Raw genomic sequence first — 27,997 nt, 5'->3', positions numbered from 1 at the left:
GGGGTTAACACTAAACGGTCCCAAAAATCGCGGTGCCCCCGCGCCAGCATCACCAGCTGCTACGGAGGGTCCTGCTCCTGCGTGAGCAAAAGCCTGGGATAGCTGTAGGCAGAATTTGGCAGGTAGAGACACCCTGAGCAATGCTGACTGGCAGAGGGATCGCAGCACCCTAGGGAAACCCTCAAAAGCCACAATCGCCCAGCAACGACCTGCCCTTGGTGGCCGTTGTTGATGCAGCTCCAGCTGCCCAGAGCTCCCAGGAAGGATCTGCTGCCCCGTTTGCCCCTCGGACAAGGGCAGAAGGGGCAGAAGGGGCACAGCAGGGCAGCAGGAGGAGCAGGGGAGGGGTGGCAACGCCAGGGGCAGGAAGCAGATCCTGTGCCTGGCCACCACCCCATGGGCTGGGGGCACAGGCAGGGAGCCAGGGCTTGCAGCTGGGCTGCAGGGAGAGGGGCCATGGGCAGGGATTGGCCATGGATATCACCTGGTGTTTCCTGCCCCCCAAATTAGGCGTTTTGCACCATTACCAATCAACTGGGGCTTTCTGGCCAAGAGCAATAGCTTCTCCGGGCAACCACAGGAGAGCCCCCGTGGCAGGGGCACAGTGGGGGCTCTGTGGTGCATCAGAACAGGAGCTCCTGCAACACTGACACAGCTGTGGGCACGTGAGAGCCCAACAGCTCTGCTCCAAACTGTGCTCCCAGGAGCCCCAGGCAGCGAGCACGGCCATAAAGAGCAGAGGCAGCAGCGCTCCAACTTCCTGGCACTCGGGGAATCTTCCTGGATCACGTTACGTTCATGTGTCCTTGGCTCATCTCTGTACAGTTGAAAAACACTGTAAGGGGAGCCAGTTAATTGGGACAGCAGGGCTCAAGGAGCAAAACCCAGGGAACCAGCTCCTGCTTAATTGGAGTCCTGCTGCTGTACCCAAAGCAGCCTGTTTGCACAGCCCTGCTTTCTCTGGCTGCTGGTCAGGGTCGGCTGCCCACCAAACCTCCGCGTTGCTCCCGGGCTGTTCTGCAACATGGTCCTGAGGAGTGGCCAGTTCCCACTGTTGGTGGGGTGGTTGTGGAGTCCTCCACAACCACCCTGGATCCCTGGAGGTGTTCAAGAAACAACTGGACGTGTCACTCAGTGATCTGGTCTAGTTGACAAGGCGGTGTTCAGTCAAAGGTCAGATCTGAGGTCTTTTCCAACCTAAATGATTTTGTGATTTTGTGATTTTGGCACCAAATGAACCAGAAAGAAGGCAGGCATTAAGAGTGATGGCTGGTTGTGACCCCCACACTGGCACAGATGAGGACAGTGGGGTAGTTACAGTGACACTCAGCATTCACTCTGCTGGTGCTGCATGTCACAACCTGCCCTGCCTTAGCACGAAAGGCTCCCAGCCCTGAGGGGATGTTCCCAGGCACTGCCACGGTACAAATAAATAACAACAATAATACTCGGTGGGGGGGAGCCCTGCCATCTGACCCAGTGCTGATGGAAAGAGCAAAGAGCCTGTGTTTGCCCCCAGCAATGTGAATCCACTGGCATGTGGTCACCAAGCAGGAAGGGCTGGCGGTCGTTTGGAGGGAGCAGCCGTGGCAGTGGGACCGTGGTGACAGAGCTGTGCTGGCACCAGCACCCACACAGCTCCAGACTTTACTGCAAACCCATCACAGGCAGATGAGCTCCAAACACCAAGTGCACCACACACAGCCCTCACACCTAACACCCAGGAGACCTTCTCTTACCTTTGTTATGGATGATTGTTTAAGGAATACTTTTAGAGTGATGGAGATGCTTTGCCTCTTTAGTGTTTTCCCTCTCTGAAAGAGGACCAGTCCTCACTTCCTTGGCTCTGTAGAGGTCGTCACAGGGGTCGGGTCTTTTTTGCTTGAGTAGTCCTAAAGCAGAAAGGGACACAGATCAGGAGGGCAAGACACACCCTTGGCCCAAAGGCATCGGCTCCAAATGCAGCCCCGAGCCACAGGCAGGGAGGAGGCAAAGGGCCACATGGGTCACCATGGATGTCCCCATAGCACCCTTGAGCTAAACCAGGTGACAGAAGCAAAACACAGATTTGAGGGAGAACTGCTCCCTTCCAGGTGGGCAGCTTGGTCGCTCAAGGCCTGGGAACTGACAGTCCTGTTTTCCTTGCAGGCTCTGTCCGGGCTGTGGAAGCGAAGACGACGACAAAGCCAACGATCTCAGTAAGTCAGTTGTGGGACCAGCACTAGAGTGACACTGGTGTTTAAAAATGCAGCCTCAAGTACAGCAAGCTGGGGCTTGTGGAAGACTCTGCCTTACTCCTTCTGCTTTTCCACTTCTGGGGGATCTTGGGAAAAATAAAAGAGCTTCCTCTGATCCTACCAAACAAGAGGGATAAACTCCAAGTGGTGTTGTATCAGGGTGCAATACACAAATTACCACTGTCACCACTCCAGGGAACCACTGTTACCTGTTACCACAGTTCCCCAGTTTCCAGGGAACTAATAAATTTCCATAGAATCACAGAATGGTTTGGGTTGCCATGAGCAGCTACATCTTACATGAGATCAGGTTGCTCCAAGCCCCATCCCACTCAGCCTTGAACACTTCCAGGGATGGGGCATCGACCTCACTGGGCAGCCTGTGCCATGAACTTATAAAATATTTCTAGAAAGAAAAAATGAAAACAAAGACTATTTTTATTAGCAGTGAGGTGGTTGATGCTCCTTCCCACCCAGTTCAGCTGCACCAAATCCAAGCAGGTCTATCCCTGTCTTTAATCACAATATGTGAGCTTGGCTGGATGAGCAGGGAAGGGGGGTGGATGGTACCTCCAGCTCATCTCCCAAAGAACAAAATACCAAGCTCTGCTGAGCACTGTGGCAAACCTGGGACTCTCTGGGCAATCTGAAGGAGCTGGCAGGAGAGAGAGGCAAAGCAGAGCATCATTCCTGGGGTAACGGCCCATGCACACTCCTGCCCTGAGGCTCAGCCCATCACATTTCCAAGAGGAAAGCTGAGGGAGCAGCACTGTCCTTGCAGCTGCCTCAATGACAGGAATAATGTGCTGCAGAGCTAAGGGGGACAATGGGACAATGATAATGAAAATACAGGAGTGAAAATTCATTACTGGAGTCTGCTCGGGAGCATCCTGAGGGATCCCCTAAGGTTTTCTGGGCTGCTTTAACCCTTTGGGCCTGGCTCTGGTAGTCAGGCCGATGTTCTGTGCTGCTGTCTGTGCTTTCCTTCTCTTTTTTTCCCCATTTCTCTATCAAAACAATGATCTCCTTCTCCAAACAAAGCACTGTGCATCTCACAGACCCACAGGGCCCTTTGGTCCCAGCTTCCTGCAACTGTGCACACAGAGCAAAAAGCATAATGGTTGATTTTTAGTCAGCTGCTCCAGGAAAGAGTCTAACAATGTTTTCTCCTATTTCCAACAGCTCACGTGGAGATGGGAGCAGTGACTGGACAAGACAACCAGCCCAACTCCACAGGTGAGTTCATTCCCTCCTGAGGGGAAGAGTCTTCCCTGACTGCTTTTTGGCCTCCTCAAGCAGAAGGGATCTATTTCAGCACTGTTAACGTTGCTTAGGTCTTAATGCTGATAATGTTTGCATTCTGTCAGGACTATGAAAAGTTAGAGATTCCCATCAGGCATCTCCATGGCAACCCTGGGATGCTCATCCCAGCCAGGTGCAGTGTCCATGTCGGAGTGACAGGCTGTCAGGTTCATCTCCCACTGTCCTTTGGAAGGGCAGTGGGAACTGAGAGGGGGTCTGGCTCCCCTCAAAGCACTCCCAGGCTGCTAAGGAGCAGCACATCAAATGCCTGGGGGCTTCGACCTGGGGAACCAGCCAAGCAGCTCTTCCCAGCTGGTGGCAAAATACCTGGCAAAGGTACTTTTGGCAGGGTTTTTTTGGAAGGTATTGGTACCTGGCAAAGGTGTTTTTGGCAGGTTTGGCCGATGCAGAAATGATTTGGTGTTTTGGGCTTCTCCCACTGCCAGATGGTGCAGCCTTTGCTCCTGAAACAGCAGCAAATATGGATAGACCTTCTCAAAGACAAGAGACAGCTACCTCTACAGCTTCTCCAAGTCATGGGCAAACTTGCTTCCATTGCCACCATTGTGTCCTCAGCTCATCCAGTAGCTCAGGTGTCCAGGACCACCATGAGAACATCCAGCCCCTTCCACAGCATCCTGGTACCTTGGGTTAGGAAGAGACAACCCCAGTGAGAACTGGTGCATGATCTTGCCTCCAAATGACCATTCTGGTCCTTTAGCTCTGGCTCCAGGTAAACACAACCAGGGAGCCTGTCCACCTGCAGGCAAAGTTCCTAAGGAACTTTGCTCTGCTCTTATGGCATCTCAGGAAGGAAGGTTTGGAGGTTCAGTCCTGTCATGTCCACTTTCCTTCAAACACCACAACTCACACTGAGCTCCAGGTATTTTTTCCAAACTTGCTTTCCATTTACCTTTGTCATTGTATCAGAGAATACCAGGTTGGCTGGGCAGAGGAGATAACTGCTTTGTCTATTGGGTCACCAAGAAGGGCTTTGCTCATCTCTGCAGCAGAGAGATGTTGATAAAATGCAAAAAAATAGCACTTTCTGCATCTCCCAGGAAGTGCCATGCCACTTGTTTAATTAGAAGGGGCAAGGCTCCCTCCTGAGTAAACCAGAAATAGACTTCCAGGGAAAAAATAAACCTGCCTGGGTATTCTGGGGGACTCTCAGAAAGAACAGCTCTACAATATCCCCCAGTCTTGCACAGTACAAGAGCCAGAATTTCAGAGGAGGGGTATGTGGAGAAAGCCAGTCTGCTCTGGGGGAGAGACCCCCTCCATATTTAATGCTGGTGTAAGCAGTTAGAGCATATTTTCCACTCCCCCCCCCCATTCCTTCACCTCTGTCTCCCCACCCATTTATAACCATGCTGCCCATCTCAGATGCACTTGGTGTCGTACATCACCCACATGTCCCAGGGCAGTTTTATGGTAAGTGGTTGATCATAAAACACATTGCCCAAGGGCACAGCTAATGGATAATTTGGGTTACCAGGACACCTTGAAAAAGGATCCCTAAATCCTCTGCAGGGTCACACTGGCCCCCATTGCCTTCAAAGGATGAGTTATTTGAAGACTACCCACGAATTGATGTCTAATGACAGCCCAGCCAGGATCCTCACCCAGCAAGGCCAGCAGCAAACCCAAGCCAAGCAGCAGGGCTGAAGGTCAACCAGACAGACAAGGCAGGACAGCTCTGGAGAGCCTGGCAGCCTTTGGTGGCCAATGTCCTGTCAGCAGCCCCCTCCCTCCTTCCCTCCCTCCAGCAGCCCAAGTGCTGGGACAGAGGCACCCTGCCCAGCAGAGCCCCATCCAGCTGCCAGGGAAGGAGGAGCTCCCTGCCAGAGTGTGACCCGAGGTGGCTGAGGACACACAGCCACTCCTGCAGGTCTCTGCCTTGGGGCATCCACGTTGGTCTTTTCTGTTTTTAAGAAACCTTAGCAAAGCATCTGCCGAATCTCCAGCTGCTGAAGGCTTGTTCTTCAGGAACAAAGAACAGTGGCCATCACAGCAATGTCACTGGTCACTGAAAAAAGGGAAAGTGGGAGAAACCTGCAGAAATGTTTGCAGTGCTCTCTCTGAGCACAGAGCTGTGACACTCTGCCTGAGCCACACTCCACTCCTCACCCTGCTCCGTGCTCCTCACACAGCTGCTTCCAGCACCTCTGTGCAGGCAGGGTGTCCCCAGGCTCCCTCATGGAAGGAGTGCTGTGCTGTATCACAAGCAGGGGCCAATCAGGCTTGGCTTTTATCCCCAGCAATCTCACCTGGGATGCAGTACCTTCTGCCAGAGGCTGCCCAGCTGGGGACAGTTATTTCCCCACAGGAGGTGGAACTCACCTTCAAAGCCAAGTCTCTCCCTGGGGGTCGCGCCATTCGATTCGGTTTTGTGCCGACCCTCATTGTCTCCCTGTCATCTGAACACATCCTTGACCTCTCCAGCAGGGCTATCCCAGCCATCAGTTAGCTTCCCAGTTGTGTGGATACCAGGAAACTGGATACATGGGCTTATAGTTCAGTGGAAAGTTCTGCTGCCGTCTTAAATCATAAAGCACAGCTGCTGACACAGCAGAACTGCAGAGTGAACAGTCTGAGCAGCCTGGGGACGGAAAACGCCGGGAGGAGAATAAGGGCAGCGTCTTGCAGCTCTGCTGGAGAGAGGAAGAAAGGGCAGGGAGGTCAAGAGAGCAGATTAAAACTCACCAGAGTGCAATTGTAATGTGTTACCCACCATGGATGCATCCCAGTGTTCCGAAGTTAACTTGCAAGGAGCTGAGATTCAACGTCTGCAAGTGCAAAGTCATGCCTGGGAAAAAACAAAACAACCCCCGGACTACAAATATATCCACACGTGATAATGGGCTCTGAATGAGCAGTTCTGAGGAGGAGACACATCTTGGGGGTCTGGGTGGACAGTACTGGGAAAATACCCACCTCCTGGATGGTGAACAATGCCAGGCTAATGCTGGGATGGGACCTGGACAGGAAGGGCAGGGAGAACAGCACAGGAGCCACCGGCACACCTGCACGTGCAGCAGCACCACTGGCCCTGGACAAGGGCTCAGAAGAGGAGGAGCAGCAACAGAGAACAGCCCCTGCACGAAGGCTCTCCAGCTTGGAAGTGACACTGCTAACTCCTTCCTGGACAGCACGGCTGGGAGAAACAGGGATACTTTTCGTCGCAACCCAAGAAGCCGCAAGTGCCAAATGAAAGGCAAAGGTTTCTAAGCAATGAGTAATGATGACCCAGAAGGGTCATCAAGGATGTCAGTACCAAAGTACATTAACGGGGGTTCATCTTAACCTGACTTTGGTGTTGCCTCCAATGGAGTTATGTGCCCAGGCTTCCTCTCCAGACAGTGGGAAGACCCCACAGCACTGGGATATAACCATCCCCCCGAGGTGGACAGCTAGAGCAGCTCAGGAGAACATGCTCCAAGGAGAAGGGCAGCCCTAGCACTTTTTCCATTACCAGTATCTACAACAGCCTTGGAAAAGCACTTGGACACCCTCAATCTCAGCCCTGGCAGGACTAAGGTGTCCAGCAGCCCCTCTCTGGCACAGTGGAGGCAGGATATCTTCCCACCACACCTTCTGCAACCCACAGCCTTTATAGACTGTTGCAAAGGCAAAACACCTGCACAAGAGTTAAAACCCTTTCCCAGGAACACAGTCTGTAATTTCCCTTTCCACCCAGCGGGATTCAAATAACCTAATTCTTGCTCTACATTCATACTGTCTCTCTCTCCCCCCCATCACCCCTGGAGAAATGCCAGCCATGTGGTAAATACATGTAATCATGGCACTTGGATAGCAGCTCTTGTTCTCCAGCCATTAATTGACCTCCCTGGGATTTAGGTGAACATATGAAATCCTGCAGGAAGTCCAGCGAGCTGCATTTATTTGAAAATCAACATAGCATTAACAGGCTTTCTCCTTTTCCTTCTCAAAATGCAAATATTTTACCTTCAAAAATATCCTGGCCCATGGAAAGATGTTGCTGGTCATTGCCTTATCTCAGGCCAGCAAGGGGGTTCCTGTGCATGGGAAATTCATGGCCATGGAAACTTCTTGGAGCAGGAGGACTCCCTGCTGTAGGGGAGGCAGCAGCACCCACCTCGAGCACAGCCTGTGTCTTCCTCACGGCATGCACAGAAAAACACCATCAGAAATATTCCCTTTCCTCTCTCAAGGAAAAAACAGAGGATAAAAGAGAAGAAAAGAAAATGCAAAAGAGCCTTCAAAAACCAACCACCTTCTCCCCGAGGACTGGCATTTCTAGGAAAGCAGAAGCTCCTTTCAGATGCTGTCAGTGTGCTGGGAACACGTGGCTGGATGCAGGTGAGGCCGGCACAGGAAGGCAGCAGAGCTCAGCCCATGGGCAGCCGGGCCAGGAGCACCCAGCTCACCAGGAAGAGAGATAAAATGAGGCTCTACTGAATTTTACAGCCTGGCAGGAAAGAAAGTGCCAGCAGCCCCCAGAGCAGTGACCGCCACGTGCTGGGCTGTGGAGGCTCCAGCTCAGAGCTGCCAGGGAAGGAACACATCAGGGGAAGGAACACATCAGGGGAAGGAACACATCAGCTCAACCTCAGCTGGTGCCACCAGAGCATCCACACTGAGCTCGGCTCAGGGTCCCAGCATGGCCGGGGCTGCACCCCTGAAAACCTGCTTTTACCAACATCCCCAGACAGACTTTTTTCCTTTGTGTTGTCACTGAGCCACCACCTCTCTGGAGCTGGAGAGGAATGAGGGCAAGAGCAGATCTGGAGGAGCAGCAAAGCCAGGACACACAGGGAAATCCCTGTGGGTGGGAGGCAGGAGCAGAGCGAAGAGGCTTAGAGCAGAATTTGGTGCAGGGCTGAGGGGAGACCAGATTTAGGATTCAGCCATGCCAATGAGTAGTTCAGGAGATCAGACTGTCCCACCTGGGACATGAGGGAGAAGGGCCCAGAGGGCCAAGGGCTGCACCCCAGATGAGTGGCTGGGGAGGAAAGGGTGCTCCGTGCTGGGCAGGAACGGGCAGGAGCTGCAGGGCTCAGTGACAGGTGAGAGGGGAGTGCTAAAGGCCAACAGGCAGATGGCAAAAGTGTGATTAGAAAGTCACTCCAGCCATAAATCTTGGGGACCTGGAGACGGGCAAGCCCCAGATGGCTTGGAAAGTCTGCCTGGCGGAGCCCAGCACAGCTCAGCATGCATCTGGCCCTCCTTCTCCTCACCAGGTTTAACCACCTCCAGCCAGCTCCTCACGGCCAGAGCTGAACTAGAAACCCCTGAACCTGAAACCACTCCAATGAGCAAACTAAAAACAAAACCACTGCCTGGACTAACAACAACATTACCATCCATCCCGACACGGAACTCTCGCTGCATTATTGGGGGTTACACGCACATCCCATTCCTGACACTCCCCTCCTGGCAGGGATGCTGTGGCACCATCCAGGGGGGTACAGAGGGTGCAGGATGGTGCAAAGATGCACCAGCAGAGCTGGGTGGAGGAAGGCTCCCCGTGGTCACACACGCTATTTCTGGATATGCTGAGGAGCTGCTCAGGGCTGGATTTGCAGGCGAGCACGGGGGCGTATCAGCTGTCCCTGCTTTGGAAGGGGCTCAGGAACAGCACAGGGGCAGGAGATGGGGAGGGAACAGGATTTATATGGAGATCCACGGGGAAAACCCGTGCCTCCAAACATAGTAACATAACACCAGGTAGTAGTACCAGCTCCTGCCTGTGGATCCAGGACAACAACTTTCCCCACGCGCAGCCAGAAGAGCCCACTGCTCTCTCACTCCTGCCTGAAAAGCAACACCCACAAAAAGCACCCCGCCCATGCCAAGCTCCCGAACCCCCTCTCTGCCAGTGGGTGCCTCCTGCAGCCCTTCCCAAAGCTGCCAGAGAGCCCTTCAGCCCACAGGTGCTGTCGCTCCCCCGGGACCCCCGGCCAAGCCAGCGGGGGTTTGGCAGCACGGCCGGGACAGGGGCCAGGGGTAAAATTAGAAAGCCTGTCCCTGCCAGCCCCTGCTGCGACCTGCAGGGACCAGCTGAGCCCAGTTGCTAACCTGCACTGTAACCCTTCATGTCCCCTCTCCTGGAGGCTGGGACAGTTACTAGAAAGCCAGGGATTTGCAGGGCTTTCCTTTTTGATCAGCCGTCTCCAGCTACCCCAGAGAGCCGGGCTCAAGGGCTGATGAGGCAGTGGGAGCTGGGTTTTTTGGATCCTTTGGGACAGTTAGGATTACACCCTGCAATTTCCATCACTGCTGTCCCTTTGCACACCGGCCAGCCCTGCAAAGACTCATCCTCCCTGCTGCACAGGCTCGTGCCTTCTCTCCATCCAGCCCCTTGGCCCCACCGCTGCCTTCCTGCCGCAGTTATTGTTATTATTTACGCTCCTAAGCATCCTTTGAGTTCTGCCGGGGGACAGGATCCAAAGAGAAAGCCTTTTAAGGATTTGTGCCAGCGCCGGGAAGCGAATCCCCCCCAGCGAACAGCGGTGCTGGGGGATTTGAGTGTAGACAAGTGCTTAAAGCCGAAAAGGGCAGCGAGGGGAGGGAGCCGGGGGCACGCTCTGAAACCAGACCCCCCCGCCCAAAACGCAGCTCCTTCCTCTGCTTTAGGAAACGGATCCCTCCTGCGATTTCCTTTCAAAGGTGACTTGTAACCTCTTCATTAGGGTCGGCTTTGGCAGAGCCCTGATGGTGCAGCTGGCAGGGCCGGGGCTGCGGCTGGGCGGGAGCGCGCTCGCCTTTCCAAGGCTGGGAAGCAAAGCCGGCCGCTCGCTGCAGCGGCAGCTCGGCGGGAGCGCCCCGGCCATGCACTGATGGGTACCATGGACTTTAAGACAGACCCCAGTGCAGTAACCATCAACCTGCTGCTCATTGTGCGCCCTGAGGAGGCAGCGAGCAAGGAGAAGGGGCAGCGAGAGGGGCACAAGGGAGGCGGCCGAGGCGCAGGTAACGTCCCACCTGCGGCGGGGCGAGGCGGGGAGGGCTGCGGGCGCAGATGGCAAAGAGAAGGTTTGGGCTTCCCCCCCCTTTCTCCTCTTTGCAGACGTGCTGCAAACCCCCAGACGTGCAGCTGTTTTGGCAGAAGCCCGGCGTGCCCGCGCCGGCGCTCCCGGTGCAGCGGAGCCTTTGCCCGTGCAATGCCCGGGGCTCGGTCCGGCTCCGGGGCGCGCAGCCCAGGGTGCAGGAGGGGCAGGGGACACGCACAGGCACTAATCCGAGGACCGTGTTTGCACCTTGCTGTGCCCTGCAGTGGCCCCGAGGTGCCTCCACGGGCTCTCCCGGCTGTGCGAGGGGAGCAGGGAGAGGGCTCGGCCGTTTCACCCCACACGGTACCTACTGCACCGGAGTACAGGGTAAAACTGTTTTGTCTGCAGTGTGCCCGGGCTTTGTCTCGATCACTGTCCTGAGCCATTTATAGCTGCAGCTTGGGACGGCGTCCCTGGCCCAGCTCCTATCCTGCAGCGGGTCTTCCAAAAAGCCACGGCTGTGCTCTGCAACTGTAAGGGGACCCTCCCTGCAGAAGTAAAGGGAGGAGAAGGAATATTCCTGCTCTAAAACCTTGGGGAGAAGCCGGATTTTCAGGCAACCAGTCCCAGGCTAACAAGGATAGGCAAAGCTATCACAAAAGTTGTGTTCATGTTTCATCTAACACAGCACCCAGCACCTGCCCATCAAAGTGACTTAGATCTGGACTGTTGCACTTTCTGCCTCTCAGTATTTAGCAACAAGAACTGCGCCCAGTGCAGCAGATGAGACAGGGAGGGTGGATCCCGATGACACCTGAGTTCAGCTGGGCTGATGGCTTACATAAGAGGGTTTGGGGTGCTTGGCTCCAGACAGTGCCAGCACCTCACTCCAGGAGGACACTCTGCTAATCTCCTGTTTATATCTTACAGGTCTGGAGGATGATGGCAATGGAAACAGCAGATCACAGCCACCTCAGAGGAGAGACCTTAACGGTATGTGAATGTCCCTCTCTACTGATAAACCAACCCCAGCACACACAGCCCAAAGCCCTCAGCACCCACCTGTGCCTCTGGAGCACAAATGTGCTTCAACCAACCCCTCCCTTTCCAGGGGGCTTCAGTGGAGGCACACAGAGGGCTTCCCACGTGCCATGGGAAGTGCCCCCTCCATGCTCTCCTCTGCCCCGTGGGCAGGAGGGATGTTGTGGCACCGCCAAGCCCCCACACACCCGTCTGCAGGGACTGTCCTGCCACGGAGCTCGCTCGTGTTACAGGTACACGGAGCTCTTACGTTTCACAGCCAGCTGATGGCAGGGGAAATTCAGTGCCCCAAATCACTCAGGTTGCAGACAGAGCTTCCAGAGACTTCCCCAGCACTCACACAGCTTAGGCAGGGTGTGGGATGTGGAAGGTGAGGAACCTTTGGGGTCTCAACCATCTATCCACCAGTCTTTTCTTCATCTCCCTCACCCAGAGACTGAGCACGAGGCAGGTGTGATTCCTATCCAGGAACAACGTGACTGCTAGCCCTGGATGTTCCCCTGCCAATTCCCAGTCCCCTGCCCTGAAGCAGTTCAGGAGGAACACGACCCCAGGACTGTAGTGCAAGGGGATAGAGCAGTTCTCAGGGAAGGGGTCAGACCATCCCACCTGCTTTCCTGGTAGTCTAAGCCTAACATGGTGTTTAGCAGAGAAAGCCATGGGCAAAGGTAGAGCAAGACACTTAATTCTCATGGTACCAGACAGTAGATTTTAGCTACACCAAGGAGGAGCTTTGCTTCCACAGGCCACACAATAGCAGCGTGCAAAAGCCACGGCTGCTCCCAGCAGAATGCTCAGCAGGAGCCCTGACCCAAGTCCCTCTGAAATCAGTGGTGGCTGGAGGGTGCTCACAGCCTGGGAACAAGCAATATTTCATGGCAAGGCAGTACTTTGAGGGTTTTTACAAACCAGGTAACAAAAGCCTCTGCTCTGGGAAGTAAATAAATATTCTGCACTCTCTCCCTCCATCATGCTCAAGAGGGTCTGCAACCAGAGCTGCAGAGCAGAGTCAGAGCCTCCTATATGAGAGGATGGTCTTTATTGATCATTTCCCACTCTGAATTAATGGCAGGAGTATTTAGGATGCACATGGGAATCCTTCCCTCGCAACTCTACCTTAGGCATTGTTTAAGCCCCTGTGAGGATTGCTGAGGAATTCAGACACCAGAGGAGCTCTGGCTCCTCTGGCAAACAGGGGTTAATGAATTCCCCTTCAATCAGCCACATTAGTGTCCTGATGAAGCCTCTGACACCCCTGGTGCTGCCACAGTATTTTCAAACATATAATCCCCAAGCCCACTGAGGCAAAGGGGCTGTGGCCCCACTCCACAAGATCCCATCACTCTGGGGCTGACCCTTGTCACAGCCACACAGCACGAGAGGTACCTGGACAAGCTGTGAAATCCAGGTTCCTCTGGTGCTGGTCTCCGCTGGCTGGTGGGATGGTGATCCCACAACACTTTGGAAAAGAGTGAGGGATCACCCTGGCCAACATGCACCCTGCCCCTGGCAAGGCTGGAGCACGGGAGCAGTGTGGGAATGAGGGCTCAGTATCACCTGGCATTTGCTGCCGTCAGCACAGCCCGGGGAGCAGATCTGTGCTGCCCCGGGCACACCAGGTGCTTCCCACACCTCCCTCTGCTCCAAGGATTCCCAGGCCAGCCAGCATTGCAGAGACAGCCAGGGGCTCCCAGAGGGGAGAGATGAAGATGAGAATGACACTGAAAACCACACCAACACTTCACCTCCAAGCCCCCAGCGCTGTCCTTTCCTCCCACCTACCCCTTCAAACACCCGTGACCAAGCTCCTGACCTGCACCCTGAGCAGCAGCCTGGGCTGGCACATCCCCCTGGAGTGGGGTCAGGCACCCTGGGCCATGAGCAACTGGGTTTTGAAGCTGGAGGACAGGGTTGAGTTTTTGGGGTCGTTACTTACTTTTCTGCTGAGCAAAGGCACGGATTTAACTCCCCTCCATGCCAGGCACTTCTGCTGTCCCCGAGGCACTGAGATGTTTTCCTTTGTGCAACCAGGCTGGCGTGTCTCCGGGCAGCCCTGGGAGCAGACAAAACCCAAGACAAAACCCATCACTTCGGGCTCTGACAAAGGTAAGTCGTGACCCAAGAGGCAGAGCAGACCCCCAGTGAGCTGCCAACAAGCTTTTTCTCTAATAAAATAACCTCAGAATACCCCAAAAGGGAGATAAAACCCCAACCTGGGGCAGCTGCAACCACAAAGCACTTGCTGGCCAAAGACTTGTCTGGCCACACAGCACAAGAAGAACAAGTGTTTCTTTGAGCAACCTGGTCTAGTGGAAGGTTCCCTGTTCATAGCAGGAGGCTGGAATAAGAGGAGCTTTAAGGTCTCTTCTGATCCAAACCATCCCATGATTCTATGATTCTTTATGAGGATGTCTTGATCAGGAATAGCAAAAAAAAAAAGTCATAAAAGCATCAGTGACCATTTCATACCATTAGTTTTTAAAGCAAGGGATGTAGAACTTTGAAAAATTCCTGCGGAATTACATTTCTCATTTGTTAAATGACTTTTAAACTCACTGGGAGAAGGCATTTTTCAATGGCAAGTCTGTTTTTTGAAAACTAAGAATTTTAATATATGGGCAAAAACCAAGACATTGGAAGTTGGTGAGAAAACCCACAAAAACCCAAAGCTGTAAAATAATCACGAGAAATAGAAAAGGACCCCTGAAAATGTAAAAAACCTTAAGGAAATCAAACCATTTGCAGGATTCATCCCTTTGAGAAATAACTTCACTTTTCTTTGAATTAACTGACAAAACACACCAGCCAGCTGTGATCTTGACACCCTGATACCTGCACCACCCCAGAACTGGGGTCAAGCTCTAGTGTTTAGGGGTTTTACCGCTTTTCTTACCTTCTGCTTTTGGAGCTTAAAGGACATCAAACCTCTCTGCATAATCCCAGGAGAAACCTCACTTTTCTAAAGTTAAATGCTATGGTAAAACTTATTCTTTGATGAAAGTGCAGATTCCCACCTAATTAGCCAGTTCCAGGAGCTGACTTTCAAGGAAAACCCCAAATGTTATGAGATTCCTGATAAAATTGGAGGTGGTATCACTGGATGGCAGCCCCAAGGTGCATTAACATCTTGACCTTCACTCTCCCAAGTAACCTCTGTCTGATCTGAAACAGGAGCCCAGGAGCACATCGTGCTCCTCCAGGGAACCTCAGGGGCTGCAACACCTCCTGAAATACCTGCCCAAAAAATGCAGTCTCTGTCAAAAAAAATGATGTAGTTCTTATAAGACACTCCCTAACTTTTTTCCTTGTATTTCTCTCTCTGGAACTTTAAAGACCACGCTCCAGTTTCCACAGGAGGTTGTTCTGGAGCATCATGGCACAACTGGATGTGGCTCTGCCAGGACACTGCCTCTTACAGGCCTTTGCCAGACACTTTAGTATCACAAGTCAAACCATTTTCATCGCTCCAAGCCTTTTTCTGTTTAATTCCAAGAAAAATCAATGAAAGACATTGATTCTCTGCTTTCCACAGCTCCATCAAGAGCTCTTTAATATGGTGATAAACCTTTGCAATCACCAGAGCTGCTGCTTTGTCTGAAGTTAAGAGCTGCCTCAGCAGGCAATCCCGCCCTTCTCCTCCAAATCCTGGTTAGTTTTCCATTTCTTAGGGAGTTTATCATCATTTCTTCCAGGAACCCAAGTGACAGTGGAGATTCATTCTGAGGATACCCCCCTCAAACCCATCAGGATACTCTCCTTGGAAAAAGGTACATTCCCTGGCTTTAAGCCCTGGCAGAGGCTGAGAGCATCCTTCCCTCCCTGTGCAGAAGCCGGGGAGCTGGAGGGGACGCTGTGCCCCTGCAGCCGGGGCAGGGCTGTGCTCATCCCACTCACCCTGCCGGGTTTTGCAGGTTCCCAGCGGCTTCCTGGCCTGAGAGGACACAACAACAAAGGTGAGGCTCTGCTCTACCACAGCACGTCTCCAAGCCATCCCTCACCCGGGAAGCTGCTCCCAGGAGGACACGGGCTCCTCCTGCCCGTCGGGGGCTCCGGAGAGGCCGCCAACCCCGTTCTCCCCGACAGGCAGATGCTGCTGGCTCCTGCCCATGCCTGCGGCTTGAGGAGCAAAATCCTTCTGCTCCTGGGGTGGGGGGGGTCTCCTCCTCCTCCAGCCCTGGCACAAGGCAGGTGCTGACAGTCTGGGGGCCGTGGGGTCCCTCGGAAACCCCCCAGGGGCCGCAGAGCTCTCAGTGGGGTTATAGCCTGGCAGCTCTGGAGCTCAGCTCTCCCCCCTCCACGCCTGGGGGGGTTTGGCCATGGTGGGCAGGGGTTTGATGTCCCCAGCCCTTGGGCTAGAACAGGAGATGCCTGACTGCTGGGAAATGTGGCCTCAGTGGGATGGCAGGGAGGGGACTCAGAGCACACTCCGCAGGGTGCTGACATCCATGCCGGAATGCAAGGGAATGGGCAAAGAAGAGCCTCAGTTCAAGCTTTTTCCACCCAGTCCTGCTCCCCAGAACCACCTATTTCTGCTTCTCTTTTCTCCCCTGCCAACAACTTCTCACCTCACGCTCCCTTCTACACTTTGCAGGTTTCCAGGGAACCGAGGCCCCGCGGCCACCGGGAGCAAAAGACCTGCACGGTAACTCTTCTACCACAAGCGGCGTTCAGCTTCCCAACCCCCTGCCCGTCGGGATGGCTGATGGGGGGGCTTTGGGAACATCACACTGTGCCCAAGCCCTTCCCAAGGCTCCACAGCCAGGGAAGGCTCCTCAGCAGAGACACAACCCAGACTAACTGCACATCCCGCTCCTGCACGGAGCTGTGCCTCTATAAACTGGCAAAGACAAACCTGACAACCAAATTTAAAAAAAACCCAAAAAAACCAAAATCCCCTTCCCAAAAGACAAAAAGTAATTTTCAAAGCTGTATAGAGGGGGAACCTTTAAACGTGTAAATCTGCTTCCTCTCTCTTTGGGTCAGTGTAACAGCCCCTTTTCAGGGAAAACACAGATAAACAAACAAGCCTGATACAGAAACACAAATTTTGGCATACAGGCCACCCATGCACATCCCTGTGCCTGCGTCCCACCTGGCAGGCAGCCCTGGAACTGGGATGTGGGATGTCCCCAAAACCCTTCCCTGGGGCAGAGGTTTCCCAGAAGAGCAGGGCTCACCTTAACAACACACCTTTGCAAGTCAGGAATAGACCTTCTGGCCACCCCCACAGCGGGCTGGAGCCTGGGCCAGAGACTTGGTCTGGGGAGCTGGAGGGGGAGCAGGGGATGAATACAGATTCCAGAGGCACTGCTGGCTTCTCAACTGGGACAGGAGGCTCTTGGAGCCTCTCATGCATCCTGCTCCCAGCATTTGCTGAGCAGGCAGAGGGGGGTCCCACTTGCCTAAGCAGGGTCACAAATAAAGCTGAAGTGACCAGTTGTGCCCAACCCCAGCCCAAGGCAACCCACGCTCCAGGCAAACAGCAGCTCCACTGCACTGTTCATTCACCTCTCCCAGCACTCAGGAGTCACACAAGAGTGTCTGCACTTCAGGATCTCTTAAATCCTTTTTTCCAGAGAAATAATCATAGGGAGAGAGCTAGAGGAGCGTCTCAATCCTGAATGGCTCTGACAGCACAGGACAGGGGAGAGATGGGTGTAGCACTCAGTTCTCCTCTCACCAGCCAGCAGAGCAGGGAGGGCTGAGGTTCAGGCTCACCGAGGGGAGACAGCACTGTCAGCTCATTCCAGGACTGTTAAAAAAATCAGTTATCTCATTAATTAGGGCAAGTTATTAACCCTTTCTTCACACTGATGAGAACCAGGGGCCTGAAGCCTGCAAAGAGACAGACAGAGGGTGAGGTACAGTTGTTTCAGACCAACTGCTCCCAGTGTGACATTCCTCATGGGCCTGAATTCCTGCAGAATCATGGCCCTTTACCATGCAAAACTCCTGGGCAAATCCAGATCTTTATGTGCTTTTTAAGAAATGAAGTTTTTTCCAGGGCTTGCACAGCACAGATTTTCCCTGCCAGTTCTCCATTGTATCTCCTGCCCCTCCATTCGATATCCTGGGATTTCCTATGCTGTTATGCAGTGCCAAAGTCACAGAGGCAGCTCCCACTCCAGCGCTGCCCAAATTCTAGCAGACTAGACAGGATGGCTCCTGCTTTCCATGCAGCTGGCAGGGACCTCCTGCGGGTGCCCTCGTGTCCTCTGCTCCCTAAGCACCCGCTGATGGATTCCTCCCTGAGCTCTGTCCCCTTCTTCAACCATACAGCCAGGAAAAACACACCCTCCCTTCCCAAAACAATGACAACTCGTTTCTTCCCAGCGTATCCATGGGACAAATCCTCTTTGAAATCCATGCCAGTAGATCTGCAGCAATTTAAGAAGCTGGATGACTACGCATTAAAAGTAAGTCTTGCTTTTGCCTCTGTCCTCCTCCCAGTTCCCCTCCGGGGACGTTCCATGAAACCTGGCTCCCAGAACTGACACCAGCTTAGGCTGAGCTATGGGGCAATGGCCTCAAAATCTCCCAAACAAGTGAAAAACCATTTCCCTGCAAACATCAGCAAAGAGATCCCACACTAGGAGAGAACTATAACCAAAAATACATGGACCTGGAATTGTAGTTCCATTGTTACAGAAACAGGAGGCAGAGGAGTCTCTGGCAGTTGGGGTCTCACTGGTTTCAGAAGAACAACAAGGGAGTGGGGAGGACAGGAGATCTACCACAGAGATTTCTTCCCCATGACCAATGCAGTGCTTCCTCCTCACACAGGTGAACGTCAAGAGCAGCGTGGAGGACCTTGTCAAAGCCCTGCTTAAACAAGCCCGGACTGAGCTGGAAAAGGTCCGAGCCATATGGATGTGGATTTGCCACCACATAGGTAGGCTGAGATCCTCAATGGAAAACAAGGCTGTTGCTGGAAGTTTGTATCTGTGGGCTAGTTCCATGTGGTGGGTGGAAGGAAGGCTTTCTGGAGGTGTTTACCTCAGGTATATATATCCTGAGGTTTTCTCATCATGCAACGTTATCTATCCTGGAAGAGCACTGACAATATAAACTCCTTTCCTGGATGGATTTTCAGTGAGAGCACTGCTCCCTGGGCACCTCTTCCCACCCAACTCAATCCCGTGAGAGGCTGCTGTCCCCATGCAGCAGTAGCACTGACCATTATCTTAGCTGCCATTTCTGGCATAAATACAGAGCTGGGTGCAGCCAGCCAGCTCTGCACACCCCTCAGAGTGCTCCATGGTTTTGCTGGAGGCCAGTGAACAGCCCTGGTGGAATGGCCAGCCTGTCCCAGTGCCTCAGAGCCGACACTGGGGAGGCACCAGCCGAGCCCCTCGGATAAAAGACAAGCAGTGGCAGCATTTCATCAGAGCACACACACGGGCACAGAGCCTGCTGCCAGCTTTCCTTCCCCTGCCCCAGCACTGAGGGGAGGCTGAAGCAGCTGATGCAGCATTTCTGAGAGCTTTGTCAGAAAAATACGTCCGTATTTTAAGAAAGAGGTTGTGGACACGGCCAAGGTTGGTGGGCATTGAATTAACCTTCCCAGACCGGTTCCTCAAGCTCTGTCTGAGGGAGCCCTGCTGTGCTGCTTTTCTGCATTCATTCCAACAAATCAAGACTTCTTATGCTTCCAGGTATTAATATGACCAGGTTGGACTGGGCTTGGAGCAACCCAGTCTGGTGGAAGGTGTCCCTGCCCACAGCAAGGGGTTGGAATGAGATGGGCTTTAAGGTCCCTTCCAACCCAAGCCACTCTCAAATTTTATGACTCACTTGCAACAAATCACTTTGGGTATTTCCCAACAAGCTGCTTTCTAGGTATTTTTAATACAAATTGCACATAAAGAGTGCAAAAAGCTCAGTGGTTTCCTTTGAGGTAACACCAGTCTGATTCCTTCAAATGCAGAGTGCTCTGGTTTTTACTGGGAACTCTTGAGACTGTAGATCCTCCACACGAGGGCAACCCCCGGGGATGCCCACTTCCCTCCCCCCCACAAAAAAAAAAAAAAAAAATCAGAGTTTTCCTCCCATTTGGATTCAAGTGCTAAACCCCAGCCCAGGCTTAGAGCACAGGGTGATGAGGGGCAGAGCCCTCCCTCTGCCCCCAGCACTGTCCCCAGCACGTGCCACCGCTCCCTTCTCTCCCTTCTCTCCGCTCGCGCTCACGGAGACGAAAAGCAACCCAAGCGCTGCTCCCGCTGCCCATCGATCCCACCGCCCCAGGCCTTTGGATGAACTTTTGCCTGTGTTCCCTCCTGCAGAATACGACGTCGTGGGCTACCACAACAAAAGCCAGCTGTCGAGCAAGGCCGAGGACGTGCTTCAGATGGGGAAGAGCATTTGCGAGGGCTACGCCGAGCTCTTCGAGCAAATGTGCAGGTAAATTAACTTCAGAAACATTCAGTGCCAGGGAGAGTTAACATTCCCTGTCATCTCCGTGCCTATCCTGTCTGCCTTTGCATTGACTGATGTGACTTTAAGCAGGACATGGAACTTCAGCTTTCAAGCCATGCTGTGGAAAAACAGCAAGTCCTAGAAAGGTCAATTTTGCTCCCTCCTCCACTCTCTCCACTCCCCTCCCCAGCATAATTTACTTGGTGCCATCTGCTGAGCTTCGCATTGCATTAACATAATGGCAGATGAAAACACGGAGCTAATTTGATTAGAAGAACTATAGGATTTTCCTTGGAGTATCTGGATGTGAAGGTTAAAAGCAGAGCAAGACTTGAACAAGGAGCGCTGTCTGCAACGTGCTCCCGTGGAAGAGGTATGCACACCCCCAGAAGGAGCTTTCCCAAAACCCTCTGGAGATCTCTGTCCCTTCCAGAAGCACCACAGGGACACTCAGGCTGTTTTCTGAGGCCAATCTCAAGGTGCATCACCATTGAGGGCAATAATGCACTTCCCATTTTAGAGCTACCCTGGCATTTAATGACTAAAAGCCATTCTCCTGCCTACAAACTCTCATGGACTTCACTGGGGATTAGTCCCATAAATTTCTCTCACAGTAGAACTTTACAATCACAAATCACACAAGAGGCAGCCCCTTCCTTGGCAGGGAGCACGGGGGACTTGCAGATGGATACAGCCCAAATCCCTTCTCCCTCACATCCCTCCAATCCAGTAAAGAAAGGAGACAGCTGTAGCACAAGGCAACCCTCAAATGCCACAGCAAGGAGCAACATCTCTCCTCTCCCAGGAGTTTGCCTGGGATGAGTAGTGAAAGCAAGGAAGGTGCCTGGTGAGTTTGGGGACCAGCCTTATGCAGAAGTGTTGTCCAAGAGAAAACTGGACCTGATGACTCAGGGACATGAGATTGGAAGGAACTTCCTACAGCAATCCTAAGAGGGTGGCTTGTGAGGTGGCTTTCCCAGGGAGCACCTTCCATGTACAAGATTTCCTTGGAAAAATCAAAGACCAGTTATTAATCACATGTGTAAGTAACAACTGGTTTTCCACACCATCCCAAAAGTTTTGGGAAGGTTTTCACCACAAAAGCTACAGGGAAAAGAGAGGTTTAAAGAAAACCAACATACTGAAGTGGAGAGTGCTTCCAACCAACAACATATCCCATGATATGTATTTGGTCCCTTCCAACCCAAACCATTCTGTGATATTGTAACTTGCTTTCTAAAGAGTAACATAAAGAAATAGGATGGTGACATATGAATTTATAGCTGCATCTTATGGAACAGTTATTAACAGTTGAGGGAGGAGGAAATTTGCATCTGTTCATTAAAAAGCATATGTTTAGTTCATTAAAAGCACTAATCTTGCCAAGGATATTTTTGACTATTTAAAGGTGCTGTTGATTTACTCATAATTCCTCAGTTCCAGATTGATTAGTCACTATGTGATTCAGGAAACCTCCCAGTCAAGCAGCCTATTATGTTGTCAAATACTGTTGTCATTTAGCTAAATGTTTAGCTCCTTTCCTGAAAAACTGTACCCACAGATAACACCCCTTTCTTGAACAGGCATCTCCTCATCCCTTCTTCCCATGCTCTCTTCAAGTCTTATACTGAGTTTAAGCAGAAAGACAAGAGGCAAAGAGCATTTATCTTACAGGGAGGTTTTTCAGAGCCAAGTTTTTTGGGGAAAAAAGGTGTGTTATCATGCCTTTTTTACCTAGCTCCTGTGAGGGAACTTGAACAAACAACCCAATTTGCCAGTCACCAGGAGTCCCCCCCAAAGGTCCTGTCAAAGTCAATGTCTGACACTGATTGAGTCTTACTTGTCCCAGTGCCAGAGGGAACAATTCCTGTTGCAGACACAACTCTGTCACCTCTGAGCACAGCTTTGGCAGCCTGACTTCTTCCCATTAGCTGAGACTCCTGTCACAGAGGAAAGGTGGGCACAGACAGTGGGAAGCTGTCCATGAAACATCACTTTCCAAATATCAGATGTGATTGCAATGAATGCAAACACGGGCTCCTGACCAATATTTCAGCAGCATTTATCAAGAACTGGCTTCTCATCTGACAAGCAAACCTGAGGAGGTAGCACAGCCGAGTGAATCAGGGAGTGTAAATTCACAAATTCAATTTAGGGCAAACCCAGCAGCCTGGATTTAGGGAGACTCACTCACCAGGATTAGTGATGAAGGCACAACAATTACTTTCCCAGGAGAGGTTCCAGCAGCACCTCTGGGAGCAAAGCTGGCTGCACTGCCTACAGTGGATCAAGCCCACTGAGCTGCTCCTTCTTCAGAACCAGCCTGTAAATAATTCAGGTTTCACAGCCTCTTGCCTCTCCTGTTTCCTACAGTCAGAACCTTTCCCTCTTTTCAGGTACAGAGACATACACCTACCTACCACAAACATAAACCATTCTCTCCCTCTGGAGAAGCCAGATTTGCTCCTTTCTTAGAGGAAATAATCAAAGTGAACCTAAAATCAAAGGGAACAAGGCGCCATTGAATCCTGGGGATTACCTGTAGCAAGATCCAGACTATCTCCTACTCTTTTTGAAGCAGAAAAGCAACTTTGTGTTTAACCTCATTGCTACACCAAGCAAATGTTGCCAAATGTTTCTTAAGTCAGTTCTTCTAGTCCAGTTTGTATTTAGGCCATCTTCCACCATCACACTGCCACGTCCACAAGCTCTAGAGACCTTCCCCATCTCTTCTCTCTGTCTGCTTAATATATCTGTATAAACTCATTTATACAGGATCACTCTTTTCACCACTACAGAACTGCTTTTTTAAAGGATGTTTAAGCCTGGATTTTTGCCTATTACTAGAGAGGTCACTGTCTAAATGCTCCAGCCTTTCTTCTGAGAACTTCGAACACATCCAAGCACAAACTCTTCTTGCCGCTTTGCCAACGTTCACTGTAATTGAGAGCAGTGAGAGCCAATGGCAGAACCTGCCCCTTAATGTTCCCTCTGAATATCCCAGCTAACAAGAATGTCTAGAGGAGCCTGGAAGGATTAGACACCAATCCCCATGAAATTAGTGAGAACATGGTGCTTAGCTCCTTGAAACTCCCAGGATCAAATCTTCCCTAAAGTTCCCGGGCCAGCGCCTGGTCTCAGTTACATCATGCAAATCCAAGCTCTCACCAGTCTCATCAGTGGAGTTGCTCCAGATTTTCTGCCCAGCTCCACGATAGAATTTGGTTCACAGGGGACTGTGGGCTGGCAAGGGCTTTCCAGACCCCCTGCAGCACCAGGGTACTCCGTGGCATTCCCTGCAGCCTGGCCACATTTGTTCTGGGTACCCACGTAACAGGCAGTGCCCCGCTGTTGCTGCTCCCTCCCCTCCTTTGCTGAGGTGCCCACCTTCCCTCGCAACCAGCATCCTCTCCATGGAAAAAACAGTCCTTCCTACAAGCAGCACTGCACTGCCAATTGCCAGCCAGTATCTGTTAGCAGACCTCAACTTCTTAACAGCCGTGCTAATTATCTTCCCCATAAATATCACTTTTCTCCTGAGCTAAACCCACGGTATGCAGACAATCTTGCTTCAGAAGCCTGCACAGTTTATTACTTAAGGTAGTTGTTCCATTTAGCACACTTTTCAATAAAGAAGAAAAATGTCAATGCTGTCCTACACAAAAGACAATCCTCCAAGTGAAGCAATTTTAGACTAATGCTGAAATAAGATGCCAGTGTTAGAATCCACTGCTATCATCAGCGGAGAGCTTATTAACACAGTGCTTATTTAAATCTTATTTACACATCCACGCAGGTATTCATTATGTTTTTAGAAAGAGACTATTTAATCATTTCCACCCTGGGCAAGCACAAGCTCACTCTTTCAGGAAACTAAATCAGCATCCACAGTCCCGTGAGGTCTGAGATACCTTAGCTGGTGTCAAACACCAGGCCCCTCGTCACAGGAGAGGAACAGACTGCACTTTTAATTTATAATTACATGGGCTAATTGTGGACAGCATCAAAGGGATTCCACTGAGTAACAAGACAGAGAGCAATTAAGCCCACTTTATCTTTGTCATCCTCTAACAGTGCTGAATTGATGGTGCATCAGGCAAAAAGAGAGGGAATATGCAAAAACTGGGAGGGAAAAGGCAAAAACTCCAGTGGGATGCTCCTTCTGAGTCCATGTGCAAAGAGTGCAAGAACAAAGAGCCCAAACAGCCCTACCCAGAACCTCAGGCATCATCACCTTTTTTCCTTCCACAGAAGTACCTGACAGGTGTAAAACAAATCTGCTGCATCTTATCATTCCCTCTCAGTATTGCAGGGGTCCAGTGCAAGAAGCTGTCGGGACACGCCAAGGGATACGGGTACAAGATCGGGCAGACCTTCACAGGGAACTCTGACCACGCCTGGAATGCTGTCTACATTGAAGGAAGGTGGCATTTGCTGGACATCACCTGGGGAAGTGGTTCTGTTGATGATTCCTTCACCAAGTTCACCCACAGGTAAAGAACCACTCTCTAGGTTAATACATAAACCCACCACGAAGGCACAAAGAAAGCTGATGGGTTTGGCGAACCAAACAGGGACAAACTTTAGGTGCCACAGGAAGACCCAAAGCCCTGACAAGGTACCAGGGCTGCCTATACAGGGGATAGAGCATGACCTGTAGAAAGGCAGCAGCCTGAGCAGCAAGCCACAACCTGCTAAAGGGCCACTGGTTCTTCTTATCACTCGTTCAGATTTTTGCAATTCTCCGTGGCACTCGATTCACAGTTTTTGTGAATCCATTTCAATCAACACCCAGGGCCTCCCTCTTTCTTCAGGAGGGAGAAAGCGCAAATACCTGGGTTTTATCCCAAAGCTCGGGTTTCTTCTCTGCCTGGAGGATTTCAAACCCAGCGATCTCAGTCTGTCAGCAGCTCAGAGCACTCCAACGTCCTCCTGCCGAGCCCACCATCGCTGCGGGGGAAGAATTCAGTTCTTACTATTACTCATATTCCTTTAATTTCTTCCCTCTTTTCCAGGTACAATGAGTTTTACTTTCTGACTCACCCGGCTCTGTTCATTAACAATCACTTCCCAGATAACAGTAACTGGCAGCTCCTGAAACCCACCCTGACGCTGAAGGAATTTGAGAACAACATGCTGCACAGCAGCAACTTCTACACATTGGGTCTGCTGGCCTCGCACCCAGAGACACCCATCATCCAAACAGGTAATACATGGAACAGCAGCTGTAGAGCAGCTTCCCTCACTCATCCCGCATCCAACACACGCTGCTGTGCCCTTCTTGAGGAATGCCGAGCCCCCTGAGCCCAGCAGCTCTTTTAGCATAAAACCACTCAGGTACCACCACTGAACGCCAGGGCCCATGTTCAAGATCACGTCCCTCAGATTTTCCAAGAGCTGCAGGAATTTAACTGGATGGCTAATTTATGAGTGCTGAGAACACAGAGTTAAAACTCTGTCAACAACAGAGTCAACAACATTTTAGGACTTAATGAAGTCTTCAAGCTGTTTGGGAACAGGCTCACAGGGAGGCAGAGTATCTCATACCTACACACTGGACTTCGAAGCTCCTGGGAGCAGCTACTGGACTAGCAGTTGGGTCTGATCACCTCTAATCAAGCCCTTCACAAGCACATGGGCTGATAATAAAATTACAGAATCCCAGAATGGTTTGGGTTGGAAGAAACCTTAAAGATTGTCCCTGGGCAGGGACATCTTCCACTAGATCAGGTTGCTCCAAGCCCCGTCCAGCCTGGCCTGATGGCAGTTTCAGTTATATTTCACACAGGCTTTCATGTTCTATTGGACCACAGCTCCATTTCAGTGGACCTCAGAACAGGATAAATGCACATCTCCAAAACAAAGGCCACTCCTTTTTGAGGGCCACGGGTCCAAGCTATGACCTGCCAATTACAGCTCTTTGTTCTACTGTTAGAGCAGCAGCAATTTATTTGGACAGATTGGCCTTCCCAGAACAGGGTATACATGCAAAAATTGTACTGACACTCCTATGCACTCTTTTTTTTTTTTTATTTCCTAGTAAATGGAAAAGCCTCTGTATCCGTGGATTGCCGCTCTGGCACGTTATTTACATTTAAGCTGAAGGGAACAGATGAACATGGTTTAATGACTTTGAAAAAACACGGAATGAAGCTGGATATCTACCCACAGGAGACAGGGAGGCACAAGCTGGAGATCTTCGCCAAGCCCTCCAAAGCTGAGGCTTCGGACGGTGTCTACAGCTGCGTGCTGGAGTACGTGGTGGAGTGCGAGTCCGTGGACGAGGCCGCGCGCTTCCCGAAGGACCTGCACCAGCCCGTGGGACCCAGCTGGTTCTCGGAGCGCCAGGGCTTCCTGCGGCCGTCCCACCGCGAGCCCACCATCCACACCAACGACGGGCGCTGCTCCCTCACCTTCACCCTGGGCAAGGACATCAGCGTGCTGAGCTCCCTGCACGCCGACGGCAGCGGCCTCGCCGAGGACATGGGCCGGCGGCACATCATGCAAATCCGCCGCGGGAACCAGATCGAGCTCAAGGTCCACCTCCCGCACGCCGGGAACTTCGTGCTGAAAATCTACTCCAAGAAGAGGTCGGATCCCGGTAACTATGACTACATCTTCAACTACCTCATCACGTGCCTGAACACGGAGGTGAAGTGGCCGGCCTTCCCCCAGAGCTACAGCAAGTGGATGGAAGACTACGAAATCCTGGAGCCGCTGTCGGGCCTGCTGCCCGCCAACCGCAACGTCCAGTTCAAACTCAAAATGCACAGCATAGCCAAGGTGCTGGTTCAGGCTGAGAACACTTACCCTCTCACCCACAACAGAGGCTGCTGGGAGGGAACCTGCAACACCTCGGGGTGCAGAGAGGTGTTTGTGATGGTGCACGAGAACGCCAACCACAGCTTTTACTCACACGTCCTCAAATACGAAGTTGAGACCCAGTAATACTCACTCCTTGTTCTTTCACTCACCTGCATGAACCAACCTTCCCAACGTGCCCCAGGCCAACACAGCTTTAGGAGATCACTCATCCTCTCAGCAAAATCTGTTCTTTCGACAAATGGCAGGACAACACTTGCAGGCTTTTGCAAGACCACGGGCTCGAAGACGGTCAAAGAAACAGAAAATCCTGTTAAGAAGGGAGCAGCAGTGGAAGACATGAGATAAAAAGCTCACCTACGTTTCAGTAATACTGTCCAGACAAATATATTGAAGAAAACAACTGACTGTCTGGCCATAGGTCACTCTTTAGCCAAGAGTGATTACTGGTTTCCAAGTTATGGACCATAAGAAAAGTCTTACAAGGGCTACTCCAAGAAGAATTCACCTACTTATGGGGCCCGACGAAGAAAGTGCACCCTGGTTTTGAGCAGCAACATTGGGCACAAGGAACTTCAGGATATTTAAACTGAGTTTCTGTACATCTTTAGTCAAGTTGTGTATCCAAGGAGAGAGAGAAGTGTTAGGAAGAAGATACAACATGAAGTTTCCTTGTGCACTTCATTGTCTTACAGATTTAAGTGATACTGCAAAATTGCTTTTTACATTGACTCTTAAATACAATAAATATTTACAATATACAATAATACAATTGTATATACAATACAATCATTTTTACCTTTTTATATTACAGTATTGTAAACACTTTTTCTCCTGTAACTATATCTCAAGCATACAGGTGTTTCCATAACTAAAACTACAGTAAAATGGAGAACAACCACTCCTTACTCCAATCTGTCTGCGCAACATTGCAACTAAAAACTGATGGGGTTCTGTGGGATAGCAAGCTGAGTGACATTATTATCATGTAAAAACTATTTGGTGCTGTACTCTTGTAAAAAAAAAAAAAACCCATGCACAAGGAAAGGGGGGCTTCTAGTGAATCCCACCACAAATGCATGTCCTAAGATGGAGCAACATTTTCACAATTGATTCAGATGTCAGTGAGCATTAGCATGACCCAACTGATACTATGTTTGAGCTTGAATTGAAAATAAACCTGTTATGTTTTTGCACTCTGTT

At 51.4% G+C, this 27,997-nt stretch overlaps 1 protein-coding gene across 2 annotated transcripts; it reads left to right on the top strand.

Moving 5' to 3' along the window:
- The first annotated feature begins 9 nt into the window (after positions 1-9).
- On the top strand, positions 10-27,997 carry KY (kyphoscoliosis peptidase). Of its 2 annotated transcripts, XM_017826373.1 has the most exons (14): positions 10-122; positions 2,149-2,198; positions 3,420-3,473; positions 11,447-11,509; positions 13,589-13,663; positions 15,250-15,324; positions 15,469-15,510; positions 16,149-16,199; positions 17,891-17,973; positions 18,341-18,449; positions 19,840-19,957; positions 24,277-24,465; positions 24,988-25,178; positions 26,013-27,997. In XM_017826373.1, the coding sequence occupies exons 3-14, from the start codon at positions 3,431-3,433 to the stop codon at positions 26,918-26,920; spliced, it is 1,947 nt and encodes a 648-aa protein (XP_017681862.1). In that variant the 5' UTR covers positions 10-122; positions 2,149-2,198; positions 3,420-3,430; the 3' UTR covers positions 26,921-27,997. The 2 variants fall into 2 exon arrangements, with proteins under 2 accessions (XP_017681862.1, XP_017681861.1); XM_017826372.1 differs by lacking the exons at positions 10-122; positions 2,149-2,198; positions 3,420-3,473 and adding an exon at positions 10,358-10,496.

Source organism: Lepidothrix coronata, unplaced genomic scaffold (genome assembly GCF_001604755.1).
Source record: "Lepidothrix coronata isolate B3197 unplaced genomic scaffold, Lepidothrix_coronata-1.0 Scaffold125, whole genome shotgun sequence".
Taxonomy (NCBI): domain Eukaryota; kingdom Metazoa; phylum Chordata; class Aves; order Passeriformes; family Pipridae; genus Lepidothrix; species Lepidothrix coronata.
This window is presented reverse-complemented; position numbering and strand designations above follow the sequence as displayed.

What these genes read in the sequence shown, in the direction of transcription:
- KY (XM_017826372.1), top strand. Translation starts at nt 10,364, where the DNA reads ATGGGTACCATGGACTTTAAGACAGACCCCAGTGCAGTAACCATCAAC. An exon ending in GGGAGGCGGCCGAGGCGCAG is followed by an intron (nt 10,497 to 11,446) that starts GTAACGTCCCAC and finishes TATATCTTACAG; the next exon opens with GTCTGGAGGATGATGGCAAT. An exon ending in GACACCCATCATCCAAACAG is followed by an intron (nt 25,179 to 26,012) that starts GTAATACATGGA and finishes TTTATTTCCTAG; the next exon opens with TAAATGGAAAAGCCTCTGTA.